Here is a 20,969-nt window from a genome sequence, read left to right as displayed (position 1 = left end):
GAGAGGGTTGTAGCTAAAGTTTCTACTGTCTGTTACATTATCATTAGTGAAGCTATGTATGAAGGACTACAACACTAGGAAATGGTTGCTTGTCCAGTAGGGGGGAAATAATGGAAAAAAACCCCCACCAAGTCAGCCTAGAAAAACTGGTATTTCTTGTGTCCCTGTCACAAATTTATCAATTTGCCAAGTTTCAGGCTAGTAGTAAAGGAAATATTTATGCCTTCCTTCCCAGTGCTGATAGCTTCATTTTAGTGCATGTATTTAGTGTGCTCACTGAGTGTGCTAAGTGAGGGGAAAATCATGACCCTGTTTTCTGCAAGTGATTTTAAAGGTTTTATTTCAGTCAGGCTAAGTTGGCACAGTGAATCAATGTTGTAAGTATAATCAATAGTCTTCATTTGAGAGAAAGCATCTCTCCTCATACTAAGGAAGATCTTGGAAAGAAAATTAGCTTTCATTATATTTTTCAACTCTTTTCACTTTACAGCTCTGTAACTTTTCTAGTCCAACTAGCATGTCTTTTTGAAACCCGAGTTTATTAAGAAGCTGTGCAAAACTAGCCAAGTTCATGTTTAGGTGCCAAGACATTCATGCAGTTAAGTTCTTAGAATAATGCCTAGTACTATATCTTACTGTATGAACTTGTGGTTCTGTTTAAGATCGTACAAGGTAGCATGTATGTTCTCTATTTAGCATATTACGGTTATGAAAATCTTCAAGCTCAGTTTCAGGATAAAGCTTTGCATTATATATTTAAAGCAAGGTTTACTTATATGCTGGCATGTATTGTGGCGTCATAGAATAGTTTGGGCTGGAAGGGACCTTGAAGATCATCTAGTTTCAACCCCCCTGCCATGGGCAGGGACACCTTCCACTAGACCAGGTTGCTCAAAGCCCCATCCAGCCTGGCCTTGAACACTGCCAGGGATGGGACATCCACAGCTTCTCTGGGCAACCTGTGGCAGTGTCTCACTACCCTCACAGTAAAGAATTTCTTCCTTACATCTAATCTAAATATACCCTCTTTCAGTTTAAAGCCATTACCCCTCATCCTATCTCTACCTGCCCTTGTAAAAAGTCCCTCTCTGGCTTTCTTGTAGGCCCCTTTAGGTACTGGAAGGCTGCTATAAGGTCTTCATGGAGCCTTCTCTTCTCCAGGCTGAAAAACCTCAGCACGCTCAGCCTGTTCTCAGGGGAGGTGCTCCAGCCCCCTGATCATCTTTGTGGCCCTCCTCTGGACCTGCTGCAACAAGTCCATGTCCTTCTTACGTTTGGGTCCCCAGAGCTGGACACAGTACTCCAGGTGGAGTAGAGGGGGAGAATCACCTCCCTTGACCTGCTGGTCATACTTCATTTGATGCAGCCCAGAATGCAATTGGCTTTCTGGGCTGCAAGCACACATTGCTGGGTCACGTTTAGCTGCTTGTCAGCCAATGCCCTCAAGTCCCTCTCCGAAGGGCTGCTCTCAATCCACTCATTGCCCAGCCTGTATTTGTGCTTGGGATTGCCCCAACCTGTGCGCAGGACCTTGCATTTGGCTGTATTGAACTTCATGAGGTTTGCACGGGCTCACCTCTCCAGTCTGTCAAGATCCCTCTGGATGGCATCCCTTCCCTCCAGCACATTGACCGCACCACACAGCTTGGTGTCATTGGCAAACTTGCTGAGGGTGCACTCCATCCTACTGTCCATGTGGCTGACAAAGATGTTAAACAGCGCCAGTACCAATGCTGACCCCCAAGGAATGCTACTCATCACTGGTCTCCACTTGGACACTGAGCCGTTGACCACAGCTCTTTGAGTGCGACCACCCAGCCAATTCTTTATCCACCAAGTGGTCCATCCGTCAAATCCCTGTCTCCAGTTTATAGAGACAAGGACGTTGTGTGGGGCAGTACAAATGCTGTGCACAAATCCAGTCAGATGATGTCAGTCGCTCTTCCTTTATCCACCAATGCTGTAACCGTGTTGTAGAAGGCCACCAAATTTGTCAGGCACGATTTGCCCTTAGTGAAGCCATGTTGGCTGTCACCAATCACTTCCTTATTTTCCATGTGCTTTAGCAAAGTTTCCAGGAAGATCTGCTCCATGATCTTGCCAGGCACAGAGGTCAGACTGAATGGCCTGTAGTTCCCTGGGTCTTCCTTTTTTCTTCTTTATAAAGTTGGAGGTTATGTTCCCCTTTTCCAGTCAGTGGGAACCTCCCTGGACTGCCATGACTTCTCAAGTATGATGGATAGTGGCTTAGCCACTTCATCTGCCAGTTCCCTCCGGACTCTCAGATGCATCTCGTCAGGCCCCATGAACTTGTGCACCTTTGGGTTCCTTAGATGGTCTCGAACCTGATCTTCTCCTACCATGGGGAGTTATTCATTCTCCCAGTCCCTGCCTTTGCCTTCTGTGACTTGGGCAGCGTGGCTGGAGCACTCCCCAGTGAAGACTGAGGCAAAAAGTCATTGAGTACCTCAGCCTTCTCCATGTCCTGGGTAACCAGGTCTCTCGTTTCCTTCTGGGGAGGGCCTGCATTTTCCCTAGTCTTCCTTTTATCAGTGATGTACCTATAGAAGCTTTTCTTGTTGCCCTTGATGTCTGTGGCCAGATTTAATTCTGTCAGGGTTTTGCCTTTCCTAACTTGATCCCTGGCTGCTCAGACAGTTTCTCTGTATTCCTCCCAGGCTGCCTGTCCTTCCTTCCACCCACTGTAGGCTTTCTTTTTTGTGTTTGAGTTTGTCCAGTATCAGAAGAAATAATCTTCTGCTGATGCAAATACAATAAGCTATGGAACATTACAGCGTGTTCTCATTCCATTTTGTTCTATTCCATTAGTATTATTCCAAAGAAAGTTTGTTTTTAATTTTCAGTTTGGAGGAGGTGAATCGTTGCTGGTGTATGTACTTACAGGCTTTGATTTTTCTTTTTGTGTTAAATGCTCTTTCTTTTTAAAATATTGTGTAGGGCTCACTATCCTGGAACAAAAACAGTGCCAAATGCCTTATTAACTAAGAAGAAACTGTGGTCTTCGGAAGATTACAGTACTTTCAATGATGAAGTAGGTGCAGGCTGCTGGGCTCGGATCCTGAACCAAAACTACGTGAATGGAAACATGACCTCGTAAGTGTTGTGCGCTGTTGCTCACTTTCACAACTTCATACATAAGAATTGTTTAAAGTACTACATAGCACATCCATCTGCTATGGTAAGATAGTAGGTAAACTGAAATTCTCTCCACTCTTGGTCTGAATAGCAAAGTATGAAGTCTACTGTCCTTACCTTTTTGTGGGGTAGAAGTCCCACATGTTCTAATGTTTTCTTGAGTTACTGTTCCACAGTATCCAATGGCTTATGCAGCTGACTTCAGATGTCTTTGCGACTCTAATGATATTTGCTAAAAAGAGAATGTTAAGAAGAACTAACAGCATGAAAAACATGGGAAGAGAATAACAATAAAGCTAATTTATCTGTATTTTTCTTAAGGCCTTTATCAGGTTGTTTGTCTTCAGTTAAAAGTAGGAGGTATGGATGCAATTATCTATTTTTTTCCATACTTCTTTCTTGGAGTCCATCCTAAAACACGCTGTATATATTTACTGTTTCTTGCACATTTTCTTTCCCAACTGAAATCTGGAAGAAAGCTGTTCTATTTATTGGGAAATTACATAACTCACGGTTTTAGAAGAGAATAGAAAACATGCTTTGATGTTTCCAGTGCAACAACTATTAATCTGAAAGAGGAAGAAAAAAAAAAAGTCTGATTAAAGAAAATATAGGCATCAAGATGTAAGCATAATTGTTCAAAGCTTTTAGTTTTTATCTAACTTCATTTTCGAACAATAAAGAGAAATCTTTTTGTCTGAAATGCTTGAAACGGAGCACAGCACAAAGCACTTAGATACTTGTAAAGGGAGGTTGCTTGAGTCACCTGGTTTCTATGAATCTTCTGTCTCCTTCTCTGCAAGCTGAAACTTTTTAACAGATGAGTATTTCCTACATGAATTCCTGACCATTCTGGTTGCATCTTGACTCCTCATAGACTTACATATCTTACTTTGGGGTCTTTCTTTTCCTATTTTTTTTCTTTTTTACAAGGCCTTTGTAATTATATATATGCCCCATTGTTTAGCAACCTGACAGCTCAGACCTATGTATTGTATTTAGAAATTATTGTAGAATAGTTCCATGTCCATCTATCCAATATTGAAGTTACCTTGGCTTTTATATTGAGTCTTCCTGATGAAAGGAAGCTTATCTTTCTGCAAAGCTCATTTCTTTTGAACTTGAGTTCCCTACATTTCTTTTCTAAGTTTGAAACTCTGCAGAACAAGTTTAATGTGAGAAAGTTGGGTTTACAACTCCTTCTTGCAGGATTTCAGGATCTCTTCTGAAATGCATGTGTAGTGTGATAAATTATGGCAATGACTTTAGAATGAGGCCTTTGCACTCATCTATAAACAATATTGGAACAGCATGCCAGCATTTGTTTTGTACATAACTGCTTTATTAAGCTGTATTTCCATATTTATGGCACACAGGTCTTAAGTTTAAAGTCCTAGCAAAAGATTTTCAGCAAAGACCAAATCAAAAGACCTGAAGTAATTAACCTTCTCAGTATCCTGACAACTTCTTGAAATAGCAACAGCTCCTGGAAATGGCTAGTTAGAGTTGTTTTCTCTTTGTTATTTATATGGATAAAGGAAGGATTATCTTTCAGTGGTATTTATCCATGGCCCCAAGCCCCTCCCCACAAAAAGACCTACAACCATCACCAACCAAGGAAGAAAACCAAAACACCCTAACAAAAAGCTGTAAACCTTGAAAACTTAATTTTTTCCCCTTCAAAACAGGAAAAAAAAATAAAAATACAAATGGAGTCTTTAACACTCAGTACATGTTTCCTTTATTGTGCCACTTTTTGTGGTGATACAGCCAGAGAATATATCATCAGTTTTGTAAAAAGTTCTCAACACTGGAAGTTGATTTGTTTTATTTTCCTCTCCTGTGTTTTTTTTTTTCTCTTCTTTAGCTGGAAGGATTTTTTTTTTTTTCCTTAAACTTCTTTTTATTGTATGCCAGAGAAAAAAGGAATAAATTCTTGTACTAAATTCCTCTAGTACTATCCATATGAATGGAGCAAACAAACCTGTTTTTCTTCCAGAACCATTGCATGGAACTTGGTGGCTAGTTATTATGAAGAGTTGCCCTTTGGTCGATGTGGATTAATGACAGCGCAAGAGCCGTGGAGTGGCCACTACAAAGTAGAAGCTCCTATCTGGATTACAGGTAAAAAGTTTACAGTTTGGTGATCTGACACAGAGCATAACTGTATTTTCTGAGACCTTTATTTATTTAGTGTTTTTTATGTGTGTTATTTCTTGTACCAAATTAAAGTAGATTTGTGGAAAGTTTTGTGAATGCTTTAAAAAAGAAGAAGAAGAAAAAAAAAACTTCTTTTAATAGAAAGCAGAAGGATCTAATAGCAAGAGAAATCTTAATACTTGACTGTTACATACTGCAGAAATGAATAAACTGCTGCATTGTATAGCTGTTACTATTAAAATATTTTGATCTGAAGTGCCCATAAAGGTTAGTGTGCTTTCCTAGTTCCTTTCCCTTTTTTTTTAAATCCTTAAGTAGACATTTGATACCTCTGAATTTGAGAAAATGGAACAAAGAACCTCTGTTTTCTCGTACTGCTTGAGATTCTTGGCTTGTGTAAGTCAGCATTTCCTTGTGCTTGGGGAAAGGGCAGTATGTTCACATAGTGTCTATGGACACATGGATTCACTGGTTACTCTATAGTCCTTCTGTAATATTTTACTGTCTTTGCCACAGTTCAGTAGAGCAAATAGCATATGCAATGCCATAAAGGAGGAACAAGGCAAATGCCTTCATTTTTATTCTTCTTCTAGTTACCTGTATATGTAAAAGCATTAAAAAAAATAATGGCCATACTGCCATACGAACAGTTAAGAACAACTGAGTATTTGTTCCTGTTTCCATGTTGCTCAGGATTTTCATTATCTAGGTCACATTCTTCTTTGGTACTCTCTATTATATGCTGAAAATCTTACTTATTTAGTTATTCCTCATGGAGATGTCCATCTATGCTTTCTCTGGCTCACCTGTTTACTAAAAAAAAAAAAAAAAGAAAAAAAGGAGATATTTAGGAAAATCTAAGCTGTGATGAATATTAATATTGCATGTATGTGATTGACTTACATAGTGGTGTAATAGTTTTTTCATCCTGTCTAAATGATTGCTATAATTTTAACTGTTCTGTCTGCCACAGAGCTGATGTTTTTAATTGTGCCTTAGTATAATTCTTTAATCTTTCTTCTTGTATAGGTAGAATTTGTTTTGGAAGTTCCATTACTTTCTTCCCCAAATCAAGTTTTGTTGTGTTAGCGTGGATGAGAGAGAAATTTAATTCAGGCTACAAATGGTATTATTTTTTCATTAAGACTTTATTTTCTTCTGATTTTTGTTCTCTTTTGTCTTAGCACACACAACACAATTTACTCAGCCAGGCTGGTCATACTTACAAGTGGATGGACACTTAGAAGGAGGTGGCAGCTTTGTAGCTCTCACAGATGGCCTGGGAAACCTTACCATCATCATTGAAACTATGGTATGTGCATCAGCAATTCCAGTGAACTAAAAAAGATAACGGAAATATTTTGTTATGAGGAACCTGTTTTGATTTATGTAGTTCGATATTTGTGAATATATTCTTTGATGCTTGTAGCTTTGTTAGTGAGACCACTAGAGGTCCTTTTTTCTATCTAAACTTTGAATAGCTAGTTGAATCTTCCTGGAGACCAATGTATATGTCAACTTTATATCACAAATTAGCTTTAATTTGATGACACATTCTGGGAGGAAATTAAATCATGCTTATTTTAAGCAGTATTCAAAATGAAATTATTAAGCTAGTGTAATTGCAGTTATCATTAAGATAACAGTGAAATAAATAGTTGCAAATTGACCCAAAGTTGCTTTTTTAATTTCAATTTTTTCATGAACATTGCTATGTGATGCATTACAGTAATTTATGTTCCTTCTGTTACATTTATTTTTTCCTTCAGACTCATAATCACTCTCAATGTATCAGGCCCCCACTGCCTCATTTCAGTGTCACACCTCAGAGAGCAACTTTCTACCTCAAAGGGTCATTTGTAAGTAGATACTGAATACATTTGATCAGTCTTGTAAAATGAATTGCTGTCCATAATCAAATACATGCGAGACAATATCACAGGTTATCAAGAAATTGGAGTTCTCTACTTCCAGTACTAGAGGCTGTTACACACCTGCCAAAGTTTTAAGCATTCTAGTTCTGCTTTTATCATGAGATATAATGTCATAACTGAATTAGTAGAATTACCACCTCCCAGTCTAATCATCTGTATATTGAAGAAAAAATTCCTCAGAACAGAAATGCAATTAGATTTTTTTCTTTAGGATTTATTCCAAGGATGAGTGCTCTGATGTTCTGACATAGTTTGACCAGCCAGCATGGCCATGACCTTTCTAGTTGTTATCAGCTCCTTTCCAGTGAAGTTACTGCAGTTGATCATATACTGTAGGTTATTTTGTTCCATCCCATGAAGAGATATTCTGAGAATGTCCCAGTTATTTTTTTTTTCTTTTTCTTTTTTTTTTAATATTGCTAAACTGAATTTCCCTCTGAAATGTGAACAATACTTTCACAGTGTAAACTGGAGTGAATCTGTGTTAGTTGATTTGGATGATTGCTTGTCAGAAGCTGAAAGTGTTTACTTACTTGGAATTTGATTTTTGGTGGCATTAGTTTCTTTTTGTTTAGGAGGAGATAGTTTGGACAATACTTTTGGCAATAAAATGGTTTGCTTAGGAAAAGTAGTTGAGCATTATTTCTGATATACAGCTCCCTTTGGGAGAAGTATCAGACAGCTTATCCAAATCAAACTCTAGGTTGCTTGCTTTGGGTAACTAAAAAAAATTGTAGGGGTTGGATATGATTGAAATCTGTAACTAATGTAGTTGATATGCCATAGTGTTGCAGAAGTTTGGAGATCTCTAAGTGAAGTACTTTGCTCAAAAATGAATATCAAAGAACCAGCAACTAAACTAAAGGTATCATGAAAGCAGGGTATTATTTCAGCCTGGTTGCTCCTACGCAGAGCTTGTATCAAAGGGATACTGTTGCTGGTAATAGAGAAGCGAAAGATTGCATGTGTGATGGCAAGGCTTTCTGTCTGTATAAGCAACATTACTGCATGTTAGGACAATGGCTTACTGATGTATAATCTATAAAAAGGTAAGCCGTATGTAATGGCTAGCTGAATAGAGTGGCCTCTAATGTGATCAACAGCTCTAAAATAAAAATTTGGACATCCTTAGAGGACTGATATTTCTCAAGGTGAATACTCAAGAGTTTTGGGGGAGGGGGGTGGTGTTTGTTTGGGTTTTTTTTTTTCTAGTTTTATATTGTGTTTCATTGTAGTATATGGTGGAAACCCTTCAAGTGTGGCATTCTAGACTTGGTTTTGAATCTGGAAACTCTAGTCTTTTCCAGCAACTCCATCCTGTAAAGGTAAGTCTATCAGTGTTAATTACAGTCTCTCTACAATTTCAGGTGTTTCTTCTCCCTTTGCTGGAACTCTTGGGCTTTCATGCCTAAACTGCATGATTAGGGCATGTTTTATTAGCTCTGTTTGACTACAATTTTACTAGCTTATATACAAGCTTACCTGGAGGTAATAAAGAGTTTGGGGGAAAGGGGTTTTCAAAATAGCTTGGATATATTAAATGATATAGTTATATAGAATATAGGATTTTTGCCTTGAATCAAGACTTCAGAGGGTCTCCTTTAATTCAGGAGCTTGGGTATTTTGTTATTTAGTTGTTTGATTTTTGCAGCTTGAGCTTTCTTTAATTCCAGGTGTGGAAGGGAAGTTTTTCTTTAGATCTGAATGTGGATGAAGTCTACACTTTAACTACACTCAAGACAGGGCAGAAATGTGGTTGCCCAGAGCCTCCACCACCTCGGCCTTTTCCTTCAAATTACAAAGATGATTTCAATATTCGTAAGTCAGAATTCTCTTATCCAAAAACTTAAATTCACACACAGATATAGTCTTGATGTAGAAAGGCAATAACAATTATGTTTTTTGAGTCCTCTAATGTAAGAGACGTGAAGTAGTCTGAACGTGTGTTTTATTTTTGTTTATTTATACCTGCTTCTCCAACAACTTACACCTGCATACTTAACTTGCAATAAAGTGTATTTAATTCTGTGACTTAAGTGGGTGTTCACTAACAGTTTTAAAATTCTTGATGCAAATGATATAGCTCATAACTATAATGAACTAGTTTTTGAAGGAAGATGGGGAAGAAGGTAATTGACTTTGTTAATGTGTTTGCAAAAACTGGTATCTGCTTAAAAACAAAACCAAAACTAAAATCACCTTCCAACTTCCAAAACTTCAGTTTTGGAGACTGTGCTTTGATAGAGTAAGTCAAAATTCTGGAGGATATTTTCAGGGGAAATTTCTGAAAACAAGAGTACACAGAAGAAAAATAATGTTTTGGTGTTGATATGTATTTTATTTTCTGATTAGGTAATCCACCATTCAGTGAAGCCCCAAATTTCGCAGATCAGACAGGTGTATTTGAATACTTCATAAATGCTTCTGACCCAGGAGATCATGTGTTCACACTCCGCCAGGTGGTGGTTCAGCGACCTATCACTTGGGCTTCTGATGCAGACCAGACCATCAGTGTCATAGGAAATTTTCAGTGGTATGTAAATAGTATTTTCTTGTGACACCTGGGGAAATGTCCTCCTTTCCAAGTGTGAGTTATCATCAGTTAATCTGTCTCAAGCCTCATTTCTCTTGGACAGAGGGCTTTTGCATTCAGACTCTCTGTAGACGTGTAGAAATGATGACTTAAAGTAACTTCCAAAAGTCATTGAGCCGTGCTCAGGGCTGTTGCCAACTCTAAGAGATCTATGTCTTTGTCTAAATGAGTCTTAAAAACATGAAAGGATGGGGAGTCCACCACATCTCTTGGTAGCTTGGCCCACTGATGCAATGTCTTGGAAATTTTTTTTTTCTAATGTCCTGCTGGGCATATTTGTTCAAGCTGATGTTTCAGAATAATGGATCTGGGTTAGTGTACCAGAAAGACCAAGTTAAAATCCTAATTCAGACTGTGCACTGAGTTTCAATAAGTTTTTAAATGGGACAAAAAAAATTATTTCGTTTAAATTACTTAGTTTTGAGTTGTCTTGCTTGATTGTTAGCAATTTGATCAATGTCATATCAATGAAATAGTGTGAGTTAATTAAGTTATATTTGTTGCAGACTGCCATCTTCTGAGCAGTTCCTAGAATTGTGTGGATTTGATTCAACTGCTTAAAACAGTTTTATTTCTGGGTAAACGTAACTGAGATTTACTGATTTGATAAAAGTATGGTTATGACTGCAATTCTTTCGAGGAACTATAATGAAAGTAATTTGGAATTAAGTGGCATATTTTAGCATAATGTTTATTTAAAAAGCATTTGGGAAAACAGCCTGTTAACTAATTGGTTTAGTAATAGTAAGTAATAATAAACTTTATGCTTAAAACTTTTTCTTCTATTTGGAAATCTACCTTAAATTCATTTGATATGTTCTTTAAAACAGCCATTTTGTCAGGTTTTTTTTGCCTTGATTGGATCATTGATCTCCCAAATGCTTTTTCAGAACATGTTTCATGCTTCTAATTTCTGGCCTGGATAAGTGATTAAATCACTTTGCTCTGAAGCCTGGAAGGACACCATCATCTTGGAGGTTGTTCTTCAGTTAGTTACCTGATGTTTTCTTCTGCAGCCCTCTGTTAAGCAAAGTCTCATATTCCCCCTATAATCAACTTTTCCGTGTTGACTATTCATCTGCATTCACTGATCATATTCAGTAGTCCCTATAACAGCTACTGTAAATTACTGTACTGAGATTCCTAAACACTTATTATTTCATTTTGGTACCGTTTCTTTCTGAATTTTCATCTTGTTTTTAGAACCAAGCTTGCTTCCTGAATATTCAGCTGATTATTCGGGTTTTACTGATCTGTAACTTTTTGCAATGATAGTCATCAATTTCAGGCCCTCTGACTTGTTTGCTTTATCCTCACCTTAAGGCTTATCTTGTCCTGTGTAGTTGTTTTCAATGATTAGGGCATGCTATTGAAATACTGAACCAATCTTGCACTGAATTTTTCTGTGGAATGATAATTGACTGCAGTCATGGATGGCAATTTATTGTGATTACATTTCAGGATTATTTAGTTGGTTTTAGTTTGGATTTTAATCTTGTGCTTGTGAAAGCTTTTTGTTTCTACTCCTGAATTTGTTAGTGTTTTGCTCTGATGGTTTTATTGAACCTAACTGTATCCTGAAAATACTACTATTTAACTGATTCTACATTGCTTCCAATCTCTTTATAATGGCTTAAGCAAGATGTGGGGGTCTGTTTAATATGTAGGGTGGCAAGAAAGAATTTTTTGTTTGTGTAATGAGTATGTATCCAAGAATCTGATACTTCTAATAGCATTACATTAGAATGAAATCTCAGGTCGTTCTTACTATTATGTAAGAGGTGGGCAGAAGAGTTGCAAAAATAAATATTTTTTTCTTATTTAGTTATCAGCTGAGCTGATGTCATAGAGAGTCTTTTCACATTCTGTAAATAATTATAGATAATAAGAAACTTCCTAAATATGTGACCTTGTAGCTGTATCCATATTGCAAGTCCTTTTAGACATGGGATGTAGATTTTTAATTTGAATGTAAATTAATAGAGGTAAGGAATGCTTTTAATTTTTATTGTTAAGAGGCTTGTAGTGCAGCTTCAGGGTGGGGGAAGTTGTGTAAATTTTCTAGGTGCCATTTGATTGTTCTGGCATTCCTTTGCTTTATTCTGCTTTACAGCTGTCATTATATGTATAACACGGTACTTTACTGTTGAGCTGAAGTATCACCTCAGGAAGATCAAATAATTTCAACGCATTTGAACATTTTGTTTAAAAATGTTTGGTTGGCTTTTGAGCAAGAGGTCTGTATTACTTGAGACTTGGTCTGTATTAAAAATCCTAGAGAAATGGAGATCAAATTTTGGCAGATGTGGTGCTATGGCCTTGAGTCTTGGGTTTGATTTAGTTACCTAAAAGCAAATTTTCATTTTGCAGATCTGACAGTTTTTCTGTGGAGATGCAAAACTTCTCTTTGTTAGGGTTTTTTTAAATAATTAATTGAAAGTTGCTGACAATACACTTCATTTTGTTGTTGGTTTCTGAGAGTTGCTCTTAGTAAGAAAATCTATGGACTCGCAGGTGGGAAACAACCACTCTAGACAAGTCCTGTGCATCTCACACCTGTAGATCACAATTACGATTGCTAAATCTTTCCTCAAAAAGGTTGTTGTACTACATAGGGAATACTCTTCTACCTACTGTCTGCTCAAAAAACCCCTAATTCCTTGCTTGTTAAAACACTCAACTTCCCTTATAGGGTAAACATGACAGTCACTTGTGACATCTACATAGAAAAACAACGTGATGGGGGCGTGTTTGTTGCAGGAAGAGTCGACAATGGTGGGATATATGTTCGACGTACCAAAGGAGTTTTCTTCTGGGTTTTTGCAGATGGCACCTACAGAGTCACTGGTGATTTAGGTAAGCAGCTTTTTGCTAAAGTGGATGCTGAGATATGGACATGTAATTTTGATAGTCTTGATAAAAATGACTAACATTCAGATTTTGTAATTCAGTTGTTATCACTATGAATTTAACCTATTGTCCTTTAATGCTTGCCACATTTTGTATGTGAAGAGAGCATCTGAAGGCTACTGGCTGGTCCACTTCTCAGTCTCAGATTTCTGGATTTTTTTTTTTTTTTTTTTTCTGCTGACAAAACCTACTTTACACTAACAAATGTAAATTATTTTGCTTTTCATAAATACTTTGGTACAACATTAATTACAGAAAAGTTTGATCTGTATTCTTATACTACACCTAAAAAGAAAATCCTGCTTGAAATGCAGTGGCCTCTCTTGTAGAGCAGTGCAAATCAACTTACTTACATCTGGCTTAAGTGATGATGAATGGCCTACTGTTTCCACAAAGTATGCATTCTACTGGTAGTCTAGCTTAGTGGAGTGAGAGCATATTCTATTTGTGATGCTGACATTCATATGTGTTCATCTATAGAGCATTTGACAGGCACAAGAAAGAGTGTATGTCATAATACTTCATCAATAGCTAGAAGTTTTTTTTAATTTGCTTTGAAATAGTGGCAAGTTTTGTTGTTTAAATGCATTTCCTTTCACTTCATGAGTATAAATTCAAATCTTCAATAGTTTCTGTTGAGTCAAATGCAATTTCTAGATCTGCAGTATATCTGATATGAAGATAGCCTATAATGACCTGTTTCACACTATACTGGACCTTAGAAATAGTCTTGTCTTCTATTTGGTAGCTGTAGTTTCTCATTTCTCCTCATTTTGTTGTTTTTTTGTTTGTTTGTTTGGTTGGTTTTTTTCTGTTGTATTTTTTTCTTTCCTTTTTTACCATGGATAGGTAGCATAAAGAAGGCTTTACATCAGCTTCTCTTAACGTACTGGTGCTCCCTAGGGAAACTTTGCAATGTCTAACTTCATAACAACTTAAGTTTAAGCTGTATGTAAAAATATACTCATGTTTAGGATTGACTCCAGTATTTATTTTTAATAAGACATAACAACATTACCCAATTAGTTTCTCAAGCTGTCAGAAATAATTTTTCCTAGATGAAATGAGAGGATTTTGATTAACCACCTCATTTTTCAGACTGAGATGCTCGTTACACAATATGATAATTTTTTTCTGTACTGCTATTTTCAGTGATCTTTATATTTATCTAGAAGGGAGCCTGAGTGTTAAATTAACTTGCAGCTAGAACTGTTTACTGAATAATTGAAGATTCTACTTGTAGCACTCAATTTTTTTTCAGGTCTTCCATCCAGGTGTCATTCACACCCAATTTTTGCTTAGCTTAAATTTTGTCTAGAACTAAGCAACATGATGATGTTACAACTCAAACCCTCTGATTTAAAGAAGTTCCAATACATAAACAAGGAGATCTATAGAACAAGCAGAGCAATAGCTACTGTCAAACTTCAGGAACCCATACTGTCAATAGAGGGAATCCTTATCTCAGGCCAAATTCCCAAGAGCATTGGAGATTTCAGTGGAAAAACAGTCCTGGCGAAACAGGAGAATGCATTGATAATGTAGAGTCTATGTTTGCCTGTTAAGCCTTCCATGCTGCAATTGAAATTGGTAAGATGTCAGTCTTGAACACGTGAAAAATAGGTATTATTTTCCTTTTGCTGGCTTGGTATTTATCAGTCTCAGCAAAATGGTGAAGTAACACTTTGCTAACCTTAAGCACGTTTTGCAGCTGGAGAAGAAATATTAATGAAAGGACTGTCTGGTGTCCGGGATAATGCGTGGCATACACTTACTCTCAACATTCAGGTAAGGACACTTGCAATCCTAAATGGTTTAGACAAAACTGTGCTATACTATTGACTGTCTACTTGCATTAGTTTGCCCTGTCTAAACAACAAATAATATCTCTGTTATTTTAAACCAATATTAAAATACCATACCAAGTTCTCTGCCTGTATTTTTAAAGATATCTTGGAAAACTGGAGAGAGTATAGAAAATAACTGGAAAGATGAGTTGAAAGATGGAGATAGGCAGGCTAGAGAGGCAAATATTTTGATTAATCTAATGAAAAGATCATGACTTGACTTCGTGTTCTGAAGATTGTCAGTAAACTACTAAACCAGCCTGTTTTACAAATCTGGCTCCCACCAATTCGCTTTCCATGCTAAGGACTTGTACGTGGAGCTAGTTTAGGACTGGGGAACTCAGATGAGCTGCCATCCTTTCCTGTACTGAAAAAGCATGGGCATAGTGTTGATGTAAACATGGGCCACAGTTAATGAGAAGCCTGTCCACCCCCCCCCCCCCCCCCCCCCCCCCCCCCGCCTTTTGGCCACAGTCACTTGGTGATGAAATTAGTCCCAAGCTCTACTTTAAACATACCTATGCACTTAGCTGGGTGTGACATTGGTGCAAGTAACTAAAAGGCTTTACATGCCTCTGCTGAATGCCTGATCCCTTTGCCTAATGTAACCTTTGTGCCTGCAGCGTGGCATGAAATGTGGGGAAGCTTGAATCCTAGCTGGGGAGATCTTCTACTGAAGCAAACTCTCTTTTGGAATTATGCACTGTCTTATCCTCATCCTAAAATGTCTGTATTAGTTTTTTTTGTCTTTTGTGCATTCACATTGGGAGACAAAGGGACACTTATACCTGAGGCATTCACTGGAATGGGTGTAGTTTAATTTTGGCTTTTGTACACACACACACTTAAGACAGTGATTGCCATCTGTAAAATGGGCCAAGATATTTGCTAACCAGAATCGGGTGCTGAAGATGAACATAAATCGTTTAAAACACAAAGCAGTGGTGGTAATGCAAAACGATGATGCTACAAACTTCCATGTGTGCTGTTAAAGTGTTTTGTACAAAATATGGCTTTGATGTAGTGACAGAAGTGCAGAGTCCTCTTTAAAGAATTCTCACGCTGACTCCTTGAAAGATATTCTTTGCTTTTACCTGTGTCTGTAATTGTCTTTCAGGTTAAGAAATACAGGTAAACTGAAGTACTTTTTTCCTAACTACTGTTCAGTGGAACAGTGGCAAAATAAATTGTAACTTTTCCTGAGAGTGTTTTTAATTTTAATGGCAACATGATACTTGAAGGTTCTGCTATCCCCTCTTCCTCTTGGCTTAATGACTAAAATACATTTGTCTTTCCTTTTGACTTTCGCTTCTGAAGAATCAGTGCCAGGTGTATCATATCCCCTTAAGACACTGCAGCTGTTTGAGGGAGCCTGACACAAGTGAAAGAGTAAAACTAGTTTACCTTTCAAATTCTACACTGAGTATGCAAAGCTGCGAGTTAGGGGAAGATGAGCTTTTTGTATGTTCACTGTAAAGGCATTAGATCTTTTTCACAGAGCTCATAGGCACTGGAGGATTCTGTGCAACATTTAGAAGCACCTCTGCATGGAAAATGTGTGAAATGTAGTTGAAAGTTGACTTGACATCTTTCTGCCTTGTCTCTTCGCCCATGTGAGTAAGCTCAGTGTCAACACAATCACTGGATTATACAAAGCTAACTTTTCTTCTTTTTTTTTGACAGGGCACTTCTGCCTCAGGACTGTTAAATGGTTATCCACTCTGGGAGAATGTCACCATTTCGAAACCAAGTAACGGCTGGGCTGCTATTGGAACTCGCTCGTTTGAGTTTGCACAGTTTGACAACTTTCATATTGAAGCTAGCTGAGGTGGCTTTTGCATTTGGAGAACCCAGTTCTCATATTACTTTGAATAAGAGCCAGTTCAAACTTTGAGGACAACTTAATGCTATGCTGAGACTGATCTGTTGGCAAGGAATCTGAATTCTGTCCTTATTATTTGTTAAAGGTTTACTTGAGCAGGTATGAACACAGCTGTAACTTTATCCCCTGGTTGCGATGTGATTTTTGCCCTTCGATCTTTGGGGGTAAATTTTAGTTCAAGGTAATGATGAAAACAGAATCATCAATTTAAAACTCTTTTAATAAAACAACATCTTAACTTCCCAGCTCACTTTCAAGATAACTGTAGAAGTTAACAGAAGACAGAGGCATCTCAAGCTGCATTTTTAATACTTACATGATTGTGTCCATTCCTTTCACTCTGAAAGAAAGAATTAAATGCCAGTAAGCCTTATGAGCCAGTGGCCCCATACTTTTGTAGGTCTGTCATTCTCAAATTTCACTGGATGAAGTACGTAGTTTTTCTATAGTAAAAAAAAAGATGTTTTGTCTGTGTTTCTGCTACAATCTGAGGCTAGACATTACAGTACTCCAAGTGCATTTGATTACTTCTTCCTGATTACTTCTTCAAACTTTCATTGCCAGTCTTAAAATAGATCATATTTTCAGTCGAATGGAAATGTGCCTTATGGCTGGTCAGACGGTGCAGGACGTGCCTTACTTCTAAACTACCTCCCCTTTCCAATGAAAGGGTTGAAATGGTTGAAAAGATACCGTAACTTGCAGTTTGTTAATGATAGCTCTGTGGGTCTTTTTGTTTGTTTTTTTGTTTGTTTGTTTGTTTTTGTTTTGTTTTTGTTTTGGTTTTTTTTGGGTTTTTTTGGTTTTTTTTTGTTTTTTGTTTTGTTTTGTTTTTTGTTTTTTTTTTTTGCATTGCATGGTGTGAAGAATAATAAAAACTTTGCATCATGGATGCTGGCAAGCAGAGTGCTTACTTTCATGTCGGGTCACATGTGGGAAAAATGGCCTTTTATTCCTAGAAACTTGGGAACCATCTCTCACTTTTGATGGATCTAAAGCTTAGAGCAGAAAATAATTAAAGCATGACAATGTTCTTTAGCTTATTATATTACTGTAGCACAGAGGAGATGCGGATACTATGACATCCTAGTATAAAAGAAAATAAAAAAAATAGTCTTTGCCTGTAAGAGCTTGCAGTCTATTCATAAGCTAAGTGACAGCAGGTGGACACAGGCAGAACTGTTTAGTATGCCAGGCAGTGGTATTGACACAATAGTGTCTGTTTTTAAACTTTTCCTAGGCATCACGGAGTAAAGTTCAGAGGGAATTTCAGGTCCTTGGGAAAAGAGGGATTCTGTTTTGCTGTTGCTTCATTGTTTTTTTTCCAAGTTACTGTGCTACCAAAAAAAAAAAAATCACTGAGAATATAATGAGGTACTGAATGGGATTTTCATCACACACGTTCCAAGTTCAGTTGGCTTCTGAATTTTTCTTGTTTGCTGTTGGTCAATTTGAATGAAGATGATATCTATTGCCATAGCAAAACATGCCTCCTGTGTCCGTCTACTTTTCACATTCACATCCTATTTAATTGACAAGCAAGTAGTTCCACACACTTGATAGTGCACTGATAGCTGTATGAGACTATCCGTAGCAGGCAGTATCTTATCTTGAGAAACAGATTTGCAGTCTTCTTTGATTTATACAGATAATTATTCTGATCCACTTTATTTTGAAGGCTGATTCTAGTAAGTGTTAACTTTAGTCTTCGAAGTTGTCATCTAATACAGAGTTAATCTAATACAAATCATTACTGGAAAATTTTTATAAAGGTTATCTTCCAAGTTAGCTTTTGGAGGAGAGATCTCAAAATTTTATCTCTAATAAGTTACTCTAATTAGTAACTCGATCTCTAATAAGTTTAGCTGTTATACTGATACTGCTATTGATTGGTTATGAGTCATTCATATGTGCAAGTTTCATACATGCTAGTAACCCTGAAAATGGTCCAAACCACTAAACTTTAAAACTCTTTTAGAAGGCTTCCAAATATTAAGTAACTATTTACATAACTGGGTGAAAAATGAAAGCCATTTTTCCACTTCAGTTTCCTTTGATGGTTGAAGTATAGGTGCAAATCTGTTCATTACTTGCTTGATTTCAGAAGGGATGTCATTGGTAACTCCAGATATGAAGGAATCTAATTTTAGGTCCTCATATTCAAATAATATGAGTATAGGAGAAGTAGTTCTCAAAAAAACCCAACTTATTTTAGCTGTGATGGTTTTTCCTGGTAGGATACTTGGAGACTTCTTGGTAGCTTCTGTGGCTGCAAGTAGTGTTTGTGTAAGAGAGAGATCAGCAATGATGCAATTATTTCAAAGGAGCTGTCCAGTTTTTTTACCTTTTAATGCAATAGTGGAATAAACTGTACTGTTATACTGTGCACTAAACACAATGTATTTTATCACTGGAAGTGCTGATTTTTTTCTAATCTTAATTTATAATGTTAGAGGATTAAACTGTTATGAACAGAGTAAGTGATTTAATGGTGATATAATGTTAGTCATCTTTATATGTCTGTAATTCTTCACCCTTCAGTAGGCTGTAATATGTTTGGCAATAACAAGCTGTCAGGTCTTTCACTGAAGGGTGGATTTATGTTGTTGATTATAAATACTAATCATTGCAAATGGACAAATAAAACACTTAAAACCCCTTTATTTGTGCAGAATGCTTCTGTAAATGCATTTTGGTTTTCTCCAGTAAGAAAGCTGACAGTTTTTCCATTGTGATTCCTGATAAATATGCTTGGCATTAGCTTAATTGGGTTGGAAGAGTTTTTTTCTGACACTGAATAGCCAAACAGTCCTCATTAACAAATATCTCAAAAGCCATATGCATTAGGACTTGTGCTGTATATAAAATGTTTTTATAGCGCTCAATATAAATTTTGCTTCTTTCTGGGTTTTTTTCCTGCATTTAGTTGAAGGGAATTAAATTGTATTTGAGGTCCAGTCATGCAAAACTGCTGAGTAGTAAGGCCTTGTGAGATTTAGCTGAAAGTCTGTTTCTAGGTGTGGAAACACTGCTGTACAGATGTACTTTTAAAGTTTAAATTAGGCTTCTTTAATTTGAATATCCTTTTGAATCTAGCTTCAAACGTGCTGCTTTTTTTTTTTTTTTCCCTAAACTTAAGGGTTCAACTTTAAAAGGAGGGGAGAAATTCCACAGAGCTAGTCATGTTTTCCAGGCCATCATGCCAGTAGATGCAAATTACCCTGGAATTACTGTTTTCCAGTAGCCAGGTACGTACTGCCACCTACACAAACATTGCATCAGAATCAATTCCGTCCCTTCTCTGCCACACCACCTTTGAGGTTAGACATGATGAACAGTTCTTAGGATTTTCAAATTCCTGCAAAACAGCAGTACTCCTTTGCTTTAAAATTACAGGAGACTCTTACTACTTTAGGCTACTGATGATGGTTCCTTTTGCAGCCGCCTCCTTGTTTCACTGTATCAAAAGTAAATTTCTAGTTTGGGATTTGATTTGGAGTGGTAGTGGTTTGGTCTTTCCTTATTGAATCAGTTTTTCTGCATGGTAGCAGCAGGTTGGTTTTTTTTTTTTACTTCATAATTTTTCATTGGCTTACCTGAAGTTTCTGTCCAGAGTCCATTTTCTGGAGGGGTGTGCCTATTATGAAAATAGTCACGATAATTATTGCTCTTTGAAAATTTCAGCAGCATGACCAGAGGGACAGTGCTTGGAGACCTTATTATCCTCACTTAGATGTTTTGGGGTGGTTTTTTTGTTTGTTGATTTTTTAGGTTTTTTTTTTAAATTGGTGCTTTGTAAGTACCACGTTCATACAAGTCTAGCATATGCTGGGAGGTAAGGGGAAAAAGGTTGTAAAAACCCCTAATTTTAAAAGACTTGCTAGGCTTGTCGCAGAATCATCAGGTAGCTATTTTAAGGTTTTAGGCATATACTTTGATACTTGATGAGAAGAAATATTATGTGCCAATTAACATCAAGGCTTTCTGAAACAGAGAAATAAAAAGCAAATGATTATCCATTTTTTTAACAAAGATAACTTAGGTAGAGGTTAAATGCTTTTTGTGTGTGGCGGGAACCTTAGCAATCATCCTGCCAGTACTGATAATGCATGAAAAATTAGCACGAGCAAGTTCCTCTTGCCACTAAGATATGTTCCTTCCATTTATGCTCAAGTGTCACTGAAAAAATAAAGGTGGTGTTTCTAGAACTTGTGTTTATTAAAAAAAAAACCAAACACAAAACACCTACTAGCAACTGAGCAGAGAAAAATGTGTGTTGCAGCAGTGTTGCCAAGGTTTCGCTGTGCCAAGATACTCCTATGTGGTTTTCATAGTTGCTGAGACAAACAACTATAAACCAGTATTTTTCCCCTTAAGGAATTATTTTCGGATAAGGTTAGAAACAGATGCAGAACCCAAACATCAATTTTGTCAGGGGGCTCCAAGTAACTTTGCAACTAGTGCGTTAAACCTGTCCTTTACTTTTG

General features: G+C 37.1%; 1 protein-coding gene across 3 annotated transcripts in view; it reads left to right on the top strand.

Moving 5' to 3' along the window:
- The window catches only part of GALC (galactosylceramidase), a 43,232-nt gene extending 24,091 nt beyond the window's left edge, over positions 1–19,141 (top strand). For 2 of the 3 annotated variants that reach the window (XM_049828546.1, XM_049828547.1), the window contains exons 8-17: positions 2,959–3,114; positions 5,156–5,280; positions 6,501–6,628; positions 7,086–7,175; positions 8,486–8,575; positions 8,924–9,068; positions 9,603–9,783; positions 12,536–12,699; positions 14,465–14,541; positions 16,284–19,141. In XM_049828546.1, coding sequence (XP_049684503.1) covers positions 2,959–3,114; positions 5,156–5,280; positions 6,501–6,628; positions 7,086–7,175; positions 8,486–8,575; positions 8,924–9,068; positions 9,603–9,783; positions 12,536–12,699; positions 14,465–14,541; positions 16,284–16,427 — 1,300 coding nt within the window. In that variant the 3' untranslated portion in view covers positions 16,428–19,141. The remainder of the gene's footprint in view (positions 1–2,958; positions 3,115–5,155; positions 5,281–6,500; positions 6,629–7,085; positions 7,176–8,485; positions 8,576–8,923; positions 9,069–9,602; positions 9,784–12,535; positions 12,700–14,464; positions 14,542–16,283) is intronic. The other variant, XR_007509583.1, reaches the window with a different exon arrangement.
- The last annotated feature ends 1,828 nt before the right edge of the window (positions 19,142–20,969 follow it).

The sequence above is a fragment of the Accipiter gentilis genome, chromosome 25, assembly GCF_929443795.1.
Source record: "Accipiter gentilis chromosome 25, bAccGen1.1, whole genome shotgun sequence".
Classification (NCBI taxonomy): Eukaryota; Metazoa; Chordata; class Aves; order Accipitriformes; family Accipitridae; genus Astur; species Astur gentilis.
Note: the sequence above shows the minus strand (reverse complement) of the source record. Positions and strands in the feature narration are given on the sequence as shown.